The sequence below is a fragment of the Ranitomeya imitator genome, chromosome 3 (genome assembly GCF_032444005.1).
Source record: "Ranitomeya imitator isolate aRanImi1 chromosome 3, aRanImi1.pri, whole genome shotgun sequence".
NCBI lineage: Eukaryota > Metazoa > Chordata > Amphibia > Anura > Dendrobatidae > Ranitomeya > Ranitomeya imitator.
Window position 1 is genome coordinate 305,242,949 of NC_091284.1, and position 22,063 is coordinate 305,265,011.

At 44.7% G+C, this 22,063-nt stretch overlaps 1 protein-coding gene across 2 annotated transcripts in view; it reads right to left on the minus strand.

The window, feature by feature from the left end:
• SYNRG (synergin gamma) overlaps positions 1–22,063 on the minus strand; it is a 474,426-nt gene that overhangs the window by 290,003 nt on the left and 162,360 nt on the right. For both annotated transcript variants that reach the window (XM_069756583.1, XM_069756584.1), the window contains 3 exons: positions 18,995–19,106; positions 17,097–17,177; positions 3,596–3,792 (listed from right to left, as the gene is read on the minus strand). In XM_069756583.1, the coding sequence (XP_069612684.1) occupies positions 3,596–3,792; positions 17,097–17,177; positions 18,995–19,106 (390 nt within the window). The remainder of the gene's footprint in view (positions 1–3,595; positions 3,793–17,096; positions 17,178–18,994; positions 19,107–22,063) is intronic.

Below are 22,063 nucleotides of genomic sequence, written 5' to 3' on the forward strand. Positions count from 1 at the left end.
GGTGAGATAGAGAGGTTAGATAGGGAGCAGAGGCGGGTGAAGATGAGGTCTAGTGTGTGACCATCTTTGTGAGTGTCTGCAGAAGACCATTGAGTGAGGGCGAAGAAAGAAGTGAGGAATAGAAGTTTAGTGGCAGCTGAGAGAGAAGTGTCAATGGGGATGTTGAAGTCGCCCATGAAGATAGTGGGGATGTCCGCAGAAAGGAAATGAAGTAGCCAGGTGGTGAAGTGGTCAAAGAAGGTGGTGGCTGGCCCTGGGGGGCGGTAAATGACAGCCAGTTGGAGGTTGGAGGGGGAGTAGATGCGCACAGAGTCCACCTCAAAGGAAGGGAGGGTAACAGAGGGTGGCAGTGGGATTGGGGTGAAGGAGCAGTTATCTGACAGGAGAAAACCAACTCCTCCACCATGCTTGCTGCTGGGGCGGGGTGTGTGAGAAAGGTGGAAGCCACCATACGAGAGTGCAGCAGGAAAGGCTGTGTCAGAAGGGGTGGGCCAGGTTTCGGTGATGGCCAGTAAGGAAAATTTGTGAGTAATAAAAAGTTAGTGGGACTGGGGAAGCGAGGGCCGGGCGATTGGGTATAAGGTTAGAGAGGTTATGGAAATTTGTGATAGAGCGTGGTTGGGAGGTAAAACTGACTGTGGGGATGTGGTGAGGAGGACCAGGATTTGGAGAGATATCATCAGCAGTGAGAAGGAGCAGAGAAAGTGTTAGAAGGTGGGAGCAGGAGAGGGCATGAGGTGGCTATCTGTGCTTTGAGACAGAGGATTGTATGTTGAGGCACAGTTCAGAGGAGGAGTTGAGATGGATGGGGAGGATTGAAGAAGAGATGAACAGTTCCTTACTAGGTGTAGGGATTAGGGGAGTTAGCAGAAAGTGAAGGATTATAGAGTTGAAATTGAAAACAAACAGAAACATTGTTTACAGTGACTGGCCAGTTCCCTTCAGTTCCCTTCTGGTTCGATTCTGGTTTTAATTCTACATAATCTTCACACTGCTAGGACACACTTATAGGAATCACACAGCAGACTAAAGTCATTGCAGACTTGTGCTATGAAGTATATGTACAACTAAGTGGATTCAGGTGTGAAGCAGAGAGGAGTGGTCTCTGCTCATCTTGGTCAGAGAATTAAGGGTGGACCAGACGCATACAATCAAGCCAGAGTAAGCAAGGTCATAAATAACACTGGGGTAAGCTGGGGTTCGCTGAAAGGCATACCATGTGAATGCTAGGAGCAGAGGAAAGTCTGTGTGGAAAGTTGGGTGATGTACTATGTGCACTTCATAGACAGACAAGGCAGGAGAGAAGTATGGAGAGCTGGGTGCATGAACAAAAGCATTCAATACAAATATAATGGACGTAAATAACAAACATATAGAAAAGAATAGCTGGTGAGGTGTAAATACCAGAATAAGGATGGGGTCAATCATACCAGGGTAAGGATGGGACCATGCATACCAGGACTGGGATGGGGCTAATCATACCAGGTTAAGGATGGGGCCCTGCATACCAGGATAGTGATGGGGCATGCATACTAGGACGAGATGGGGGACCCTACATACCAGGATAGGGATAAGGGGGGAATGCATACCAGGATAGGGATGAGGAGGCATGCATAGCAGGGTAGGGATGAGGGAGCCATGGATACCAGGGTAGGGGTAGGGATGAGGGAGCCATGCATACCAGGATGGGGATGAGGGAGCCATGCATATCAGGATGGGGATGAGGGACACATACATATCATGATGGGAATGAGGGAGCCACGGATACCAGGATAGGGATGAGGGAGCCATGCATACAAGGATGGGGATGAGGGAGCCATGCATACCAAGGTAGGGATGAAGGAGCCATGTATACCAGGATGGAGATGACGGAGCCATGCTTACCAGGGTAGGGATGAGGGACCCATGCATACCAGGATGGGGATGAGGGACACATGCATACCAGGGTAAGGATGAGGGAGTCATGCATACTAGGACAAGATGGGGCCCTGCATATCAGGCTAGGGATGGGGCCCTGCATACTAGGATAGGGATGGGGCCATGCATACCAGGATAGGGATGGGGCCATGCATACTAGGAAGAGATGGGGGACCCTGCATACCAGTATAGGGATGATTGCGATCATTCCTGCCAGGATAGGGATAAGGGGGGGGGCATGCATACCAGGATGGAGATGAGGGAGCCATACATACCAGGATGGAGATGAGGGAGCCATGCATACCAGGGAAGGGATGAGGGAGCCATGCTTACCAGGGGAGGGATGAGGGAGCCATGCTTACCAGGGAAGGGATGAGGGAGCCATGCATACCAAGATGGGGATGAGGAGACCATGCATACGAGGATAGGGATAAGGGGGGCATGCATACCAGGATGGGGATGAGGGAGCCATGCATACCAGGGTAGGGATGAGGGAGCCATGCATACCAGGATGGGGATGAGGGAGCCATGTATTCCAGGATGGGGATGAGGGAGCCATGCATACCAGGATGGGGATGAGGGAGCCATGCATACCAGGATGGGGATGAGGGAGCCATGCATACCAGGATGGGGATGAGGGAGCCATGCATACCAGGATGGAGATGAGGGATCCATGCTTACCAGGATGGGGATGAGGGAGCCATGCTTACCAGGATGGGGATGAGGGAGCCATGCTTACCAGGATAGGGATGGGGCCATGCATACTAGGACGAGATGGGGACCCTGCATACTAGTATAGGGATGATTGCGATCATTCCTGCTAGGGTAGGGATGAGGAGGCCATGCATACCAGGCCAGGGATGAGGAGGCATGCATGCCATGATGGGGATGAGGGCCATGCATACCAGGGTAGGGAGAAGGGAGCCATGCATACCAGGATAGGGATGGGGCCCTACATACCAGGATAGGGATGGGGCCATGCATACTAGGACGAGATGGGGACCCTGCATACCAGTATAGGGATGACTGCGATCATTCCTGAGAGGATAGGGATGAGGAGGCCATGCATACCAGGCCAGGGATGAGGAAAGCATGCATACCATGATGGGGATGAGGGCCATGCATATCAGGATGGGGATTAGGGGGACCGTATACACTAGGAAGGGGATATTAAGTACAGAATTGACCACATTTTTTCCTTCAATTTTTTCTTCCTAATTTCCTCCTCTAAAACCTAGGTGTGTCTTACGGTCCGAAAAATATGGTACTCTCTTCTCAAAGGTGCAGCGATTCCTCTCCGACGCAGACCCTGGTCACTGGGTCCATAGACATCACAAGTCACTGAGTCCAGTGACTGGTTTCAGGGGTGAAGTGCGCTGAAGTTAGACCTTGGGGGGGGGAGGGTGGGAGTGAGTAACTCTGTAACGCTTATTTTATTTTTCCCTAGTGCTCATTAATGTGCATTAAAACATTGAAAACGGAAAACCACTATAAAGTGACTCTTAATCCTAAATATAATGCAATTGATATGTTAATAAAAAAATCATCAGAGAACATATCAACCAGAGCACCAGGTTTCCCACAAAGATTTACGAAATAACGTCCTGGAAGACTTCAAGGGGCACCCATGAACTACCTCAGTAATTGCTAGCATTTAGAAGACCCCAATAAGAGTTACCTGTGTAATGCCAATCATAGCAAGGACAATATAGAGCTCTTCTTTAGTAAGTTTCCCAGGAGTTGTCCTATTTGCCATTGCCCAAATCTGCCCTAAAGTTTCTCGAGGAAGACCAGAGGATAGGAGAATTGGATACAACTTGGTTGTGTCTATTCCTGATGTGGAAAGTGTGGACTCTAAAATACTTCTGTAAAGATCTATTGGAAGAAAAAATTAAATGGATAGACAGCAAGTAAAGAAATGTTTTTCATGCAAGAAAAATAAAGATGAAAATGTGACTAGTTAAAATGATGGCTTGGCACCTAAAATGTATTTTTTAACTAGTATATCTTTCCACTTTTGCAATTTGCTTTATTACAATGTACTTTACACTTCGCTCTCTGTCTAAATTTTTTTTTATTTACTATACTTCCTGTGATGATGCTTTGAGAGGAGTCTCAAACGTGACAACACAGAGTCCATCAACGAGGATCCAGGGGGTCTCCTCTGGGGGCAGCAAACTAGTGAGTACAGGGAGTGAGTGCAGCTCCAGTCTCCTGTGATGTCATGTTTGAGACTTCTCTCAAACAGAAAGTCAAAGGAAGTACAGTATTTAACCCCTTAGTGACAGAGCCAATTTGGTACCACTGTCACTTTATGAGGTTATAACTCTGGAAAGCTTTAATGGATCTTGCTGATTCTGAGACTGTTTTTTCGTGACATATTGTACTTCATGTTAGTGGTAACACTTCTTTTATTACTTGCGATTATTTATGGAAAAAAAATGGAAATATGGCTAAAATTTTTAAAATTTGGCAATTTTCAAACTTTGAATTTTTATGCCCTTAACCCCTTTCTGACATATGACATACTATCCCATCGAGGTGGGGTGGGCCCGTATGACCACCGACGGGATAGTACGTCATATGCGATCGGCCGTGCTCATGGAGGGAGCGCGGCTAATCGCGGCCGGGTGTCAGCTGACTATCGCAGCTGACATCCGGCACTATGTGCCAGGAGCGGTCACGGACTGCTCCAGGCACATTAACCCCCGGCACACCGCGATCAAACATGATCGCAGTGCTCCGGGGGCATAGGGAAGCATCGTGCAGGGAGGGGGCTCCCTGCGTGCTTCCCTGAGACGATCGGTACAAGGCGATGTGCTCATCTTGTACCGAACGTCTCCTCCCTGCAGGCCCCGGATCCAAAATGGCCGCGGGGCTACTTCCGGGTCCTGCAGGGACTACTTCTGGGTCCTGCAGGGACTACTTCTGGGTTCAGAGTAGGCGCTGGTAATAAAGGAGCAGGGCACGCCATATCGCTGATCTGACACAGTGCTCTGCGAAGTGTCAGATCAGCGATCTGTCACTATACAGTGATGGCCACCCTGGGACAAAGTAAAAGAAAAAAAAAATTTAGATGTGTAAAAAAAAAAAATGAAAAAAAAATTCCTAAATAAAGAATGAATAAAAAAAAAAATATTGTTCCCATAAATACATTTCTTTATCTAAATTAAAAAACAAAACAATAAAAGTACACATTTAGTATCGCCGCGTCCGTAACGACCCGACCTATAAAACTGTCCCACTAGTTAACCCCTTCACTGAACACCGTAAAAAAAAAAAAAAAAAAAAACACGAGGCAAAAAAAACAACGCTTTATTATCATACCGCCGAACAAAAAGTGTAATAACACGCGATCAAAAAGAAGGATATAAATAACCATGGTACCGCTGAAAACCCGCAAAAACTGGCCGCCATACAGCATCATCAGCAAAAACATAAAAAAGTTACAGTCCTCAGAATAAAGCGATGCAAAAATAATTTTTTCTATAAAATAGTTTTTATCGTATAAAAAGCGCCAAAACAAAAAAATGATGTAAATGAGGTATCGCTGTAATCGTACTGACCCGAAGAATAAAACTGCTTTATCAACTTTACCAAATGCGGAACAGTATAAACGCTCCCCCCACCCGCCCAAAAAAGAGATTTATGAATATCTGTTTTTTTGTCATGCTGCCTTACAAAAATCGGAATAAAAAGCGATCAAAAAATGTCACGTGCCCGAAAATCTTACCAATAAAAACGTCAACTCGTCCCGCCAAAAACAAGACCTCACATGACTCTGTGGACTCAAATATGGAAAAATTATAGCTCTCAAAATGTGGTAATGCAAAAAATATTTTTTGCAATAAAAAGCGTCTTTCAGTGTGTGACGGCTGCCAATCATAAAAATCCGCTAAATAACCCACTATAAAAGGAAATCAAACCCCGCTTCATCACCCCCTTAGTTAGGGAAACATAAAAAAATTAAAAAAATGTATTTGTTTCGATTTTCCTATTAGGGTTGGGGCTAAAGTTAGGGTTTCAATTACATTTACGGTTGGGATTAGGGTTAGGGGTGTGTCAGGGTTAGGGGTGTGGTTAGGGCTATGGTTGGGATTAGGGTTAGGGGTGTGTTTGGGTTAGGGTTTCAGTTAGAATTGGGGGTTTCCACTGTTTAGGCACATCAGGGCTCTCCAAACGCGACATGGCGTACGATCTCAATTCCAGCCAATTCTGCGTAAAACAGTGGTCCTTCCCTTCCGAGCTCTCCCGTGCGCCCAACCAGTGGTTTACCCCAACATATGGGATATCAGAATACTCAGGACAAATTGGACAATAACTATTGGGGTCCAATTTCTCTTGTTACCCTTGGGAAAATAAAAAATTGGGGGGCTAAAAAAACATTTTTGTGGGAAAAAAATTAATTTTCCTATCGCCACGACAGCACCCACAACGAGAGAGGGGATCCGCCCACCTTCCGGACAGGAACCTACAGGTTAAAAAGGGGCGGTCCCCCTCGCCCTCCAGTTTGGGTTCCTGTCCGGACGGCGGGAGCCTACAGGTTCGTTCGTCTTACCCGGGTCCGCCAAGCCTCTGTGCGGTGTCCGGGGAGAATGGCAGAGTCGGGGGCCCGGAAGCAGCGTCGGGGGAAGTCCTGTGTCCAGCTTCCCCCCTCGTCTGGCAAGGAGCGGTGACGTTCCCGGGGGAAGGCACGCCGCCCTGGGTCGTTCACACTCGCGCGACGCTGCAGGAGCAGGTCGGCGCTTATGACCCGGAAGTAGGGTAACAACTTCCGGAGGAGACCGGGAGGAGGAGCGCGGGACTTTTGAAAAGAAGCAGCGCTCAGGTGAGATGTGTGTGCGGCAACATGTCTTCGGCAGGAGATGCCGAACACCGACAGACAGGAGAGCACAGGTCTCATAGCGGTGAACGTGGGCAGCAGGACCCTGGCAAACCAGCGTCACGTCGCACCTCACCCCCTCAAAAACCGGTACTCTATATTTGCCAGCAGTGGTGAGTGTAATATGTAGACCATTGCCTGATACAGCTGTTTTTTCTACACTATGCTTTGTTGTAGAGGAAAAAGGTCTCCAAATCTAAGCATAAGCAGTGTGCTGTATGCACAGAGCCTCTACCTGACACCTATGTAAAGAAATTATGCCAATAATGCATATGTCGTATGTTAGAAGAAGAGGCCCCTCTCCGGGTATCGGATTTGAGGGAGGTAATTAGGGAAGAAATAAAATCATCCCTTAAAACCAGACGGCATGAAAAAAGCAGTGTGGAGTTGGTGTCCGATTCCAGCTCTTCGGTACAAGAGGGCGAATGTTCGGAAAGGTCTTCGGCATCCTCTTCAGATGAGGAGGGAAGGCCTTGCTTTTCCACGGATGGTATGGAGACCTTAATTAAGGCAGTCCATGCAACTATGGGGGTTGCAGACAGTAAAGAACCGAAAACAACCCAGGAGATCATGTTCGCAGGGCTGAGCAGAGAAGTCGGAAAGCTTTCCCAGTGGTGGATTCAGTTAAAGATCTGGTCAGACGGGAGTGGGACAAGCTGGATAAGGGGTTTTTACCTTCAGCTGCAAAAAGAAGGTACCCCTTTGAAGATGACACTTTATCCCAGTGGATGAAGGTTCCGAAAATAGATGCGGCAGTAGCCTCTACTTCGAAAACAGCCTCACTTCCGTTAGAGGATGTAGGGCTCCTCAAGGATCCTTCAGACAGAAAGGCTGACATGCTCCTTAAAAAACTATGGGAGTCATCATCTGGAGCCTTTAAGCCTGCTATCGCAGGCACATGTACGGCCAGATCAATCATGGTCTGGGTGACTCAGCTGGAGGAGCAGCTTAAAGCGAAGGTACCTAGGGATAAATTGTTGAATTCCCTGTCTCAGGTCAGAGAAGGAGCCGCTTATCTAGCAGATGCCTCGATTGATTCTCTGAAATTGGCCGCAAGATCGGCAGGTCTTTCGAATGCAGCCAGACGGGCACTATGGCTAAAGACATGGAAGGGGGATGCTCAGGCTAAAGCTAAACTTTGCTCCATTCCATGTAGGGGTGAGTACCTATTCGGCCCGGTGCTGGATGACATCCTTGCAAAGGCAGAAGATAGGAAGAAGGGATTTCCTAAAACGTTTAATCCCACTTTTAAGAACGCCTTCCGAAGACGCATGCCCTTCAGAAGATTCCAGGCAGACCAGCAGGGATATAATCGCGACTGGGAAACATCAGATCAAAAGAAGAAAGGTGGATACTATAAGAACCCTTCATCTTTCTCAAGACGTAGGCGTAATTACAGATAAAACAGATCTACCAGTAGGGGGAAGACTAAAGTTCTTCTCAGATAAATGGAGAAAGATTACTTCTAGTGCCTGGATAATGGGGGTGGTTGAGTCCGGATTAAAATTAGAATTTTTGAGAACTCCCCCAGATCATTTTGTGATAACATCACTGGACACTCCGGCCCAACAACAGGCCTTAGAATTAGAGATTCAACAATTGCTTACAAAGCGAGTTATTGAAGAAGTACCAAAACATCAGGAGAAGTCGGGTTTTTATTCTCCGCTATTCTTAATCTCTAAACCTGATGGGTCCTTTAGGACTATCATAAATTTACGTAAATTGAATAGATATCTTCAGTACCACGCTTTTAAGATGGAATCCATTAAGTCAACAACTAAGCTTTTGTTTCCTAGGTTCTACATGTCGGTCTTGGATCTAAAAGATGCGTACTACCATCTTCCAGTTCACAGAAATCACCAGCAATTCCTCAGGATGGCAGTATGGGTAAACCATCAGATTAAACATTTCCAATTTTTGGCAATGCCCTTTGGCCTGTCCATGGCACCTAGAGTTTTTACTAAGGTTGTTTCGGAAGTAATGGCCCATATCAGGGAGAGAGAAACCCTTGTGGTACCCTATCTAGACGATTTTTTGATAGTAGGAAATTCAATTGATCAGTGTACGTCTAGGGTAAATGCCATAATATCATCCTTACAGGAACTCGGATGGATAATCAACTGGGAAAAGTCAAAACTGGAACCCACAAGACGTCAAATGTTCCTAGGAGTTCTTCTAGACTCAGAAGATCAGTCATCCTTCCTACCAGAAGAAAAGAAGCGGAAGATCGTTCAAAGGATCACGGCAGTAAGGACAGTTACAAACTTAAGTCTAAGAGACGCAATGTCTCTACTAGGATCTTTGACTGCGTGTATATCGGCGGTAAGATGGGCTCAGGCTCATACCCGAATGCTTCAATACGAAGTTCTTCAAGCAGAAAAAGTTCTTCACGGTGCTCTGAGCAGAAGGTTCAAATTATCACCCGCCACTCTTCACGATCTGAGATGGTGGCTCAATCCAGCACATTTGTCAAAAGGAGTTCTCTGGACCATCACTCCGAACAAGATAGTTACAACAGATGCCAGCCCGTTCGGTTGGGGAGCCCATATGGGAGACATTCTAACCCAAGGGCGATGGTCGATTCAAGAATCCCAGAATTCCTCAAATCTCAGAGAGCTTGCTGCAGTCAATCAGGCTCTTCTTTCCTTACTACCATCCCTGAGGAATATGCATGTACAGATACAAACAGACAATATCACTGTGGTAGCCTACATCAATCATCAGGGGGGGACAAGGTCTCGATCCCTGATGACCACTACAGCACAGATATTGTCTCTGGCAGAGAAACACTTACAATCCCTGTCGGCAGTTCATATAAAAGGGGAACTCAATATAGAGGCGGACTACCTCAGTCGCCATTCCCTTCGTCAGGGAGAGTGGTCCCTAAACCAACAGATATTCGATCAGATAGTCAATCTGTGGGGGTTGCCGATAATAGATCTGTTTGCTACGAGGAAGAACAGGGAGGTCACTACAAAGATCTACACAAAAATTTGGAAAAAATTCCTTATGAGATAAGGCTCCGATTTCAGCTATTTTAGAATTCCTTCAGAAAGGCTGGGAATTGGGCTTAGCAGTCAACACTCTAAGAGTTCATGTTTCGGCCTTGGGAGCTCTGTATAACAGTGATATAGCTGGTAATAGATGGGCTGCTAGATTTATTAAGGCATGTCAGCGTTCTAACCCAATCCATATTGTAAGAATACCCCCTTGGGATTTAAATTTGGTGCTTGAGGCATTGACTGAACCTCCTTTCGAGCCATTAGACTCCATTTCAATGAAAAATTTAACCTTAAAAACAGCTCTACTTTTAGCATTAACGTCTGCCAGGAGGGTTAGTGATATACATGCGTTATCAGTAGATCCTCCCTATCTAATAATTCTCCAGGATAACATTGTCTTAAAGCCTGATCCTGCATACTTGCCAAAAGTAGCAACTAAATTTCATAGAAGTCAGGAGATTTATTTACCATCTTTCAATGAAAATCCAGGTTCAGAAAAGGAGAAAAAATATCATACCCTAGATGTAAAGAGGGCGATATTAGAATACCTGGATAGGACACAAAGCTGGAGACAGAGTAGGGCTCTGTTTGTTTCTTTCCAGAATCAGAAAAAGGGTTCTGGTGTCACGAAGAACTCTATCGCTAGATGGATTAGAGAAGCGATATGTCTTGCCTATTCTCAGGTTCAGAAAAGGAGAAAAAATATCATACCCTAGATGTAAAGAGGGCGATATTAGAATACCTGGATAGGACACAAAGCTGGAGACAGAGTAGGGCTCTGTTTGTTTCTTTCCAGAATCAGAAAAAGGGTTCTGGTGTCACGAAGAACTCTATCGCTAGATGGATTAGAGAAGCGATATGTCTTGCCTATTCTGCCAGGGGAGTAACACCACCAGCAGGCATCAGGGCGCACTCCACTCGGGCCATGGCATCATCCTGGGCGGAGAAGGCAGATGTCCCCATTGAAATGATATGTAAGGCGGCAACTTGGTCATCACCTTCCACCTTTTATAAGCACTATCGCCTTGATCTATCTGCTAATTCCAGCTTACAGTTTGGCCGTTCAGTACTTAGTGCTGTGGTCCCTCCCAGTTAAATAGTCTTTGAAAGTCTCTCGTTGTGGGTGCTGTCGTGGCGATAGGAAAACCGTTTTTTACGTACCGGTAATAGGATTTTACAGAGTCCACGACAGCACCCATACATTCCCCCCGTATTTAGTTACTTATTCCTGCACTCTGTTGGAAGGTGTGCCTTAGAGATCACTCTATAGAGGTGGTGGTATTTAGTAGTGTTTAAGATAATATTGTCATGTACTGATGCATTGGCGGTAACCCTTGTACTCTGGAACACAAACTGGAGGGCGAGGGGGACCGCCCCTTTTTAACCTGTAGGTTCCTGTCCGGAAGGTGGGCGGATCCCCTCTCTCGTTGTGGGTGCTGTCGTGGACTCTGTAAAATCCTATTACCGGTACGTAAAAACCGGTTTTTAATTTTCACGACTGCGTTATAAACTGTAGTGAAACACTTGGGGGTTCAAAGCTGTCAAAACACATCTAGATAAGTTCCTTAGGGGGTCTAGTTTCCAAAATGGTGTCACTTGTGAGGGGGTTCCTACTGTTTAGGGTGCATCAGGGGCTCTGCAAATGCATCGTGCAGACCAATCCATCTAAGTCTGCATTCCAAATGGCGCTTCTTCCCTTCCGAGCTCTGCCATGCACCCAAATGGTGGTTCCCCACCACATATGGAGTATCAGCGTACTCAGGACAAATTGGACAACAACTTTTGGGGTCCAATGTCTCCTGTTACCCTTGGAAAAATACAAAACTGGGGGCTAAAAAATAATTTTTGTGGGAAAAAAATGATTTTTTCACGGCTCTGCATTATAAACTGTAGTGAAACACTTGGGCATTGAAAGCTGTAAAAACACAGCTAGATAAGTTCCTTTGGGGGTCTACTTTACAAAATGGTGTCACTTGTGGGGGGTTTCAATGCTTAGGCACATCAGGGGCTCTCCAAATGCAACATGGCATCCCATCTCAATTCCAGTCAATTTTGCATTGAAAAGTCAAACGGCGCTCCTTCCCTTCCGAGCTCTGTCATGCGCCCAAACAGTGGTTTACCCCCACATGTGGGGTATCGGTGTACTTAGAACAAATGGCACAACTTTTGGGGTCCAATTTCTTCTCTTACCCTTGGTAAAATAAGACAAATTGGAGCTGAAATAAATTTTGTGTGAAAAAAGTTAAATGTTCATTTTTATTTAAACATTCCAAAAATTCCTGTAAAACACCTGAAGGGTTAATAAACTTCTTGAATGTGGTTTTGAGCACCTTGAGGGGTGCAGTTTTTAGAATGGTGTCACACTTGGTTATTTTCTATCATATAGACCCCTCAAAATAACTTCAAATGTGATGTGGTCCCTAAAAAATATTGGTGTTGTAAAAATGAGAAATTGCTGGTCAACTTTTACCCCTTATAAATCCCTAACAAAAAAAAAAAATTTGTTCCAAAATTGTGCTGATGTAAAGTAGACATGTGGGAAATGTTACGTATTAATTATTTTACATGACATATCTATGTGATTTAAGGGCATATAAATTCAAAGTTGGAAAATTGCAAAATTTTCAAAATTTCGCCAAATTTCTGTTTTTTTCACAAATAAACGCAAGTTATATCGAAGAAATTTTACCACTATCAAGAAGTACAATATGTCACGAAAAAACAATGTCAGAATCGCCAAGATTCGTTGAAGCGTTCCAGAGTTATAACCTCATAAAGGGACAGTGGTCAGAATTGTAAAAATTGGCCTGGTCATTAAAGGGCCACGGTCACCCCCCTCCAGCCGTTATAAACTAAAAGAGCCACCTTGTGCAGCAGTAATGCTGCATTCTAACAAGGTGGCTCTTTTAGTTTTAGGTTCAAGTATACCCCAAATAAAGCGTTTTTATACTTAGCCACAATTCCTGTCTCTAGCCAGGGAGGCGGGTCCTCACTCCCCAGCCGTCACTCCAATCTTCCTGCGCCGCCCCCTCAGAGCTGTGTATGTTTCAAAACCGGCGCCTGCGCAGTGTACGGCTGTGCTGTGCAGACGCAGTAAGCTCTGGCCGTCTGACGTCCCAGCCAGACTTGCAGACTGCGCTTGCGCGGGCATTGCGGCCAGCCACCTTTGGAATCCCCGCCCTGCACTGTTATGCATTATGCACCGTGCGGGGCAGGGATTCCAAAGGTGGCTGGCCGCAATGCCCACGCCGAAAGCACAGGAAGACTGGAGTGACGGCAGAGGAGCGGTTAGAGCTGGAGGGGGTGACATTGGCCCTTTAATGTGCAAACCACCCTTGGGTGTAAAGGGGTTAAATCAGATATGTCACACAAAATAGTTAATAAATAACATTTTCCCCATGTCTACTTTACATCAGCACAATTTTGGAAACAAAATTTTTGTTTGTTAAAAAGTTATAAGGGTTAAAAGTTGACCAGGGATTTCTAATTTTTACAACATAATTTACAAAACCATTTTTTTTTTAGGGACCATCTCACATTTAAAAGTCACTTTGAGGGGTGTACATGACAGAAAATTCCCAAACTTGACACCATTCTAAAAACTACACTCCTCAAGGTGCTCAAAACCACATTCAAGAAGTTTATTAACCCTTGACGTGCTTCACAGCAACTGAAACAATGTGGAAGGAAAAAATGAACATTTAACTTTTTTTTGCTAACATTTTAATTCAGAACCAAATTTCTTTATTTTTACACGTGTAAAAAGAGAAAATGAACCACAAAATTTGTTGTGCAATTTCTGCTGAATACGCCGATACCCCATATGTGGGGGTAAACCACTGTTTGGGCGCACGGCAGGGCTTGGAAGAGAAGGAGTTCCGTTTGACTTTTTCAATGCAAAATTGTTTAGAATTGAGATCGGACGCCATGTCGCGTTTGGAGAGCCCCTGATGTGCCTAAACAGTGGAAACCCCCAACAAGTGACCCTATTTTGGAAACTAAACCTATTAAGGAACTTATCTAGACGTGTGGTGAGCACTTTGAACCCCCAAGTGCTTCACAGAAATTTAGAACGTAGAGCCGTGAAAATAAAAAAATCCTTTTTTTCCCTCAAAAATTATTTTTTAGATCACAATTGTTTCAAGGGTAACAGGAGAAATTGGACTCCAAAATTTGTTGTCCAGTTTGTCCTGAGTACGCTGATACCTCATATGTGGGGGGACACCACTCTTTGGGCACACATCGGGCCTCGGAAGGAAAGTAGTGACGTTTGAAAATGCAGACTTTGATGGAATGGTCTGCGGGCGTCATATTGCATTTGCAGAGCTCCTGATGTACCTAAACAGTAGAAACCCCCCACAAGTGACCCCATTTTGGAAACTAGACCCCCCCAAAGAGCTTATCTAGATATGTGGTGAGCACTATGAACTTCCAACTGCTTCACTGAAGTTTATAATGTAGAGCCATGAAAATAAAAAAAATCATTTTTTTTAACAAAAATGATCTTTTCACCCCCAGATTTTTACTTTCACAAGGGTAACAGGAGAAATTGGACCCAAAAAATTATTGTGCAATTTATGCGGAGTACGCCGATAACCCATATGTGGGGGGGGGGGGAGGGGAACCACTGTTTGGGCGCATGGCAGAGCTCAGAAGGGAGGGAGCACCAAATGACTTTTTGAAAGCAAAATTGGCTGTCGCGTTTGGAGACCCCGTGAAGTACCTAAACAGTGGAAACCCCCCAATTCTCTAACTCAAACTGTAACCCCAACACATCCCTAACGCTATTCCCAACCCAATCCATAACCCTAATCAAAATCCTAACCCCAAATCACCCCTAACCCTAATCACAACCCTAACGCCAAAACACCCCTAACCCTAATCCCAACCCTAACCCTAATCAAATCCCTAAGCCCAACACACCCCTAATCATAATCTCAACCCTAACCTCAAACCTAACCCCAACCTTAACCCTAATCCCAAACCTAACCCTAATCCCAAACGTAACCCTAATACCAACCCTAACCCTAACTTTAGCCCCAACCCAAACCCTAAATTAAGCCCCAACCATAACCTTAGCCCCAACCCCAACTTTAGCCACAACCCTAACCCTAGCCAACTTTAGCCCCAACCCTAACCCTAACTTTAGGCCCAACCCTAACTTTAGCCTAAACCCTAACCCAAGCCCTAACCCTAACTTTAGCCCCAACCCTAACTTTATCCCCAACCCTAATCCTAACTTTAGCCTAAACCCTAACCCAAGCCCTAACCCTAACTTTAGCCCCAACCCTAACCCTAGCCCTAACCCTAATTGGAAAATAGGAAAAAATGATAAAATAAAAAAAAAGTATGTATTTCTAACTAAGGGGGTGATAAAGGGTGGGGTTATTTACTATTTTTTTATTTTGATCACTGTGATAGGATCTCACAGTGACTAAAATAAAACAAGAGGAAGAATCTTCCTCTGCCGGCCAGCACAACTACCATTTTCTTCCCGGAGGAAGAAGCCGGCGGCAAGGAGGGGATGCAGGAGGACCCAGGGACACCGGTAAGAATGATAGGGTCCCCGAATCCCCATATTTTTCTGTCCTCTGATGTGCGATCACATCAGAGGACAGAGAATGACACACAGCTTTTTTTTTTCTTTTTTTTTGCGGCCGCCGGTAAATGGTTATTTACCGGCGATCGCAACCCGGGAGTCGGTAAAAACCGACCCGAATCATGTTCTCTGGGGTCTCGACTACCCCCGGCAACTGAGACCACAGAGAGATTCCGACTCTGGGGGGCGCTATACACTTTTTCAACAGCGCCGTTAACAGCGCTGTGGTTTAAGTACCCTTAACTGCCGCCATTAAAAGGCGTATCGGCGGTCGTTAAGGGGTTAAAAAAATAAAACAAAAGAAGATTTCATTAGTATTGCACAGGTGATAATTGCATCACCTGGACAGGCAAGAATTCCATCACCTGTGCAATACTAAAGGCCCCTTCACATTAAGCGACGCTGCAGCGATACCGACAACGATCCGGATCGCTGCAGCGTCGCTGTTTGGTCGCTGGAGAGCTGTCACACAGACCGCTCTCCAGCGACCAACGATGCCGGTAACCAGGGTAAACATCGGGTAACTAAGCGCAGGGCCGCGCTTAGTAACCCGATGTTTACCCTGGTTACCATCCTAAAAGTAAAAAACAAACAAACACTACATACTTACCTACAGCCGTCTGTCCTCCAGCGCTGCGCTCTGCACTCCTCCTGTACTGGCTGTGAGCATAGCGGCCGGAAAGCAGAGCGGTGACGTCACCGCTCTGCTTTCCGGCTGACCGACGCTCACAGCCAGTACAGGAGGAGTGCAGAGCACAGTGCTGGAGGACAGACGGCTGTAGGTAAGTATGTAGTGTTTGTTTTTTTTTTACTTTTAGGATGGTAACCAGGGTAAACATCGGGTTACTAAGCACGGCCCTGCGCTTAGTTACCCGATGTTTACCCTGGTTACCAGTGAAGACATCGCTGGATCGGTGTCACACACGCCGATCCAGCGATGTCAGCAGGAGTCCAGCGACGAAATAAAGTTCTGGACTTTATTCAGCGACCAACGATCTCCCAGCAGGGGCCTGATCGTTGGTCGCTGTCACACATAACGATTTCATTAACGATATCGTTGCTACGTCACAAAAAGCAACGATATCGTTAACAATATCGTTATGTGTGAAGGTACCTTAAGGAAAACATGACCTGTTGGTGGCTCTTGAGGACAGGAGTTCGGGAACACTGGTGTAGGGTAATGAGTAATAAAGCAAAATAACAAAAGTGGTTAGGTGTCTAAGGACAGATAGCTAGAAAAATACATTTTAGGTGCCCGACCACTCCTTTAATTTCTATAGTACAAACACTAAGGTTTTTTTGTTTTTAAATTATTAAAGTGATTGTTCAGGCTTATGATATTGACCATTTGTCATTAGGGGGCCAACGCCAAACATCCCCCCTAAGCTGAAGGTAAACAGTCAATGGAGCAGAACAGAACACTGTGTAGTGGTTGTTGCTCAAAACTATATCTCTGCTCTGAGTGTTTGACTCCCTCTAATGGGATATTGAAGACCTATCACAAGAATAGGTCAGCAATATCCTAAGCCTGGAAAACCCCTTTGAAGTCAATTGGTTACTGCATAAAGAACTAATGGAAAATATGCCAATTTGTCAATGACCTTGATTCCTAAAATGATTCCTCTTTTTCAAGAGGTAGCAAAAAGAAAAGATCATTTTTATACTAAAAAGAAATAGATTATAAAAATGGAAATACCTGGTACAAGACTGTCATTGTAAATCCAAGAAGGCAGCATTGGCTCAATGGCTTCTGGTTTTGGAAACATTGTAACATTAACTAATAAGAGAAAAATAAAACACGCACAATTACCGTAGCTTTTATTTATATGCAGCAGATTTTGCTAAAGAAATTTCAACAAATGCTTCATTCTTCTGTTTAGAAGAAGTTGTGGGGACAAATCACAACAGAGCAACAGGGCGTTATCCAGACAACAATGTGGCGAGTAAAGTGGCACTGCCCACCTGATGCGGTTGTGTGGCACACAACACTAATAAAGTTTGAGGCTTTAATATCCAGCTGCTGCAACTCCGCAGGTTGGCGGATCCAATGTAATATAAAAGTAATAGGAAATGTGGATATCCTGTGCTGCGGATTGTAGAATCAAGAAAATCCAATACACATCATGTGAGGCACTGTGCCCTGAAAAGGGGTTGTTCGGTCTAAAATGACAAGTCTGCAGTCATTCTGTGTGACTGTAGACTTGTGAATCCTTCCAGCGAACACACTGCGAGCTGTGAGCATCTGCGGAGCTCTCGTGACTGCAAGTATGCGATATGCATACTTCCGGCCATAGCCCGACTGGATTATTTCCAGCCTTGCAACGACACATGATGCAAATGCAAACAGTGAAGCTATGTTTCCTGCTACTAAGCACAATCTTTGTCGTTCCCCTGATGAAAAAGTCACACTACTTTGAAATGAGTAGAGATTAAACCGCACTTTCCCTCATATGAAGTGTAGTGGATATTCATGATACTACACAACCAGCAGCGCAGAATACTCCTATCTCTCCATTTTTCTGTTTGCGACAATTACCCCATTTATATGACTATAATGGATTTTTCAAAGCAGACATTTCTATAACAAATAGGCTATCTATGAATAGATGCTTAGACAGCAATAAGTAAAAATTACCATATTTTTCAGACTATAAGACGCACCTCTTTCTTCCAAAAATGTGGAGGAAAATGGGGGATTTGTCTTATAGTCCAGATGTACTTGCTCTGGCTGTGGATGGGGAGCAGCAGCAGCAGAGCAGCGGGTCACAGGAGGCAGGAGCCAGCTGCAGCCAACTCCTGTGCCCGCTGCTAAAGAGAAATGAATATTCACTGCATTCCATGGCCATGAGAGTGGAAAGCAGTGAGTATTAATTTCTCTTTAATAGCGGACATGCTGTTAGCCGCAACAGTCAGCTTCCTGCAAGCTGCCGGGCCTTCGCGTGTGCCTGCTACTTAAGGGAATGAATATTCACTGCTCAACTCTCAGAGGCGTGGAATGCAGTGAATATTCATTCCCTTTAGTAGCGGGCACACGTGAACAACCGGCATATGCAGGCGGCTGTGGCTAACACTGTGTTCGCTATTAAAGAGCAATGAATATTCACTGATCTCCACGCACATAGTCCAGGCATGGAGAGCAGCGAGTATCTAGGCAGCTGTCCTCAGCTTGTAAGCAGAACATGACTTCACTGCCATGTGCTGCTTGCAAGCATAAATCAGCTGCTGGCATAGCAACAAGATGTTGCGAGGGAGCGATCAAAGTTAAGTAAAATGGTTTATTTTAATGTTCTTCTGATGGGGCCATGCCTACCAGGATAGGGATGAGGGGGACCATGTCTACCAGGATAGGCATGAAGGGTACCATGCCTACCAGGATAGGGATGAGGGGGGACCATGCAGTCCAGGATAGGGATGAGGGGGACCATGTCTACCAGGATAGGCATGAAGGGGACTACGCCTATACCAGGATAGGGATGAGGGGGACCATGCATACCAGGATAGGGATGAGAGGGCCATGGTATCCAGTGCAGAACATAGTGACTGTCTGTGTCATCTGCATAAGGCCCAGTTTTGCTTATTCTGTAATTACATTACCTGGTTTCAAGGCATGCAACACTGGAGGTGGGTGCATTCTTGCATCTCTGGAAAATCCATCCAAATTTCCTCTAATGGCTTCCATTGCATCATCTCTGCATTTTTCAGTGGTCTAGGCAAATAAAATGTTATTTGAAGAGTAGGTTTCACTAAAAAAAAAATTTATGTTAAGGGACACCTCATCTTTGCATTAGTAATGAGAATTTTCAACATATTAATTTCCTTCAACCCAGTGCACCAAATGCAATTCTCCACTTGAGGTGCACAGTAACATAGTAACATAGTTAGTAAGGCCGAAAAAAGACATTTGTCCATCCAGTTCAGCCTATATTCCATCATAATAAATCCCCAGATCTACGTCCTTCTACAGAACCTAATTGTATGATACAATATTGTTCTGCTCCAGGAAGACATCCAAGCCTCTCTTGAACCCCTCGACTGAGTTCGCCATCACCACCTCCTCAGGCAAGCAATTCCAGATTCTCACTGCCCTAACAGTAAAGAATCCTCTTCTATGTTGGTGGAAAAACCTTCTCTCCTCCAGACGCAAAGAATGCCCCCTTGTGCCCGTCACCTTCCTTGGTATAAACAGATCCTCAGCGAGATATTTGTATTGTCCCCTAATATACTTATACATGGTTATTAGATCGCCAATAACCGAATTAGCACTGACTGCACAATACACACAAATAATAGCAAAAGTTCTCTGTTACTTCACAGCTGCTCTTCCCTGCAAAAGGATGAAAAAGCAAAGTAGCTTTAAAAGGAAAACCGATCTTTTAAAAGGGGTTGTCTATTACCTGGGCAACCCCTTTTAAAATAAAAACAAAAAACATCATACACTTGCCCTTTCCTTATGGCGCGTGATATTTTTATGCTATCAGAGCCCTGCGGCTAAAGAATGGCCACTACTTCTTCCACTTGTCCAAGGGTCGTGCCTTCGAATGAACCTAAGACAAGCGGAAATAGTAAAAAGCACAGGAGCCCAATAACAGTCATTGCTTGGCAGCATGGCTCGCATGGCCTAACAATTAGAGGTGGTCAGACATCTGGATGTTTGGGCTCGGCAGTATAGTTACAAATAATTTGGGTTCAGGTACCAGTAAAGTACGTGGACTCCATTCACTTGAATGGTGGGGGGGGTGGGGGGGGGGGAACATCCAGTGTTTGCCATGCTGTCATGACCGCATGGAAACACAGCTTTTGATCGGTGGAAAAATCATCACCGCCGGTCAGACAGCCACGGTTCCCACGCTTTCAAAAGACAACATGAGCGTGCATCTGTGATCGGTATAAAGATTACCTCCAGTCACTGGTGTCAGCTGATGGGACTACTGCTACGATCAGCCACCGTCTGCTGCCGGTAACAGCAGTGAGAGCAGGAGTGGCTGATGTGAGCTTTCATCAAATGGCGCCTGCGCTACAAATAAATAAATAAAAAAAAAGATTGGAGTGGGCTCCCTTGTATTTTTGATAACCAGCAAAGTAAAACTCAGAGCTGAGGGCTGCAACCTTTGGCGGCCAGCTCCAGCAAGAATCAAGAATAGAGGGGTCCCTGTGCCGTATTTTTTTTTTTAATTATTTAAATAAATAAATAAAAAAACGGTAAGAGGTCCTTGCTTTTTTACAACCATCCAAGCTAAAGCAGACAGCTGGGGGCTGGTAGTCTCAGGCTTGTAAGGGGCCATGGATATTGCACCCCGCCCCCTCCCCCCCCCCCCCCCCCCAAGGCTAAAAACAGCAGCCCACAAAAGGTGCATCTATTAAATTCTGTCGCTTTGCCTGACTCATCCCACTTGCACTGTAGCGGTGGCAAGTGGGGTTCATATTTGTGAGGTTGATGTCACCTTTGTATATTCACGTGACATTAATCCCACAGATTAGTAATGGAGAGGCGCCTATAAGACACCTATCCATTACTAATCATAGAGTTATATGGTAAAGACACAACCAGAATAAAGTCTTATATTTGAAATAAAACAAAACACTGACAAGGACATCATCGGTGGTGACTGATGCTGTGCTCGCAGCAGCTCATTCCCCAGTGGTTCTTAGCCTGGACGGTCGCATCTTGGCACCGTCCAGCTTGAAAACTAATATCCTCCAGACATGGATTACGGCATGGGACAGAACGACGGACAGGTGAGGGATATTGTTTTTGATTTTTGTTTTATTACAGGAGACGAGCGGATTCTGTGGAATTAGGCATTATACTCACCTGAAACACCAAGAAAAACCCTGTATTTATGGAATTTAGTATAGGCAAAAACTCAATACACAATATTATACACTACAAACCCCTACAAGCTAAATAAAGCAAGCAAAATGGGGTAAAGACGAGTGTCTTATGCCAAAAAAGTTCAGTTTATTCATAAATACATTTTAAAATATTGTACAGAATAGTACTGCCAAAGTAGGAATAGGGGGGGTCCAATATAAACTTATTAACCATAAAGAAAAAATTGCAATAGTCCCTTATTATAGGTAAAGATCAATATGTATTCAAAACATTTAGTCAAAATACATCCATCAGAAGATCAAAGGCTATTTAACCCCTTAGTGACGGAGCCAAATTTTTGAAATCTGACCAGTGTCATTTTATGTGGTAATAACTCTGCAACGCTTCATCAAATCCCAGTGATTTTGAGACTGTTTTTTCGTGACACATTATACTTTATGATAATGGTAAATTTAGGTCAATATGTTATGTGTTTATTTATAAAAAATATCAAAAATTTGAGAAAAATGTTAAAAAATTAGCAATTTTCAAAATTTGAATGATTATCCCTTAGTTTAATCCAGATAGTCATACCACAGCAAAACATTTCCCACATGTCAGCTTTACATCAGCATCATTTGTAAAATGTTATTTCATTTTTTTAGCATTTTAGGAGGTTTAAAATAGTAGCAGCAATTTTTCATTTTTTCAAGGAAATTTACTAAATTTATTTTTTTAGGGACTTATCCATGTTTGAAGTGACTTTATGGGTCTTATATATTGGGAAACCCCAAAACGTGATACCATTTTAAAAACAGCACCCCCTGACATATCAAAAACTGCTGTCAGGT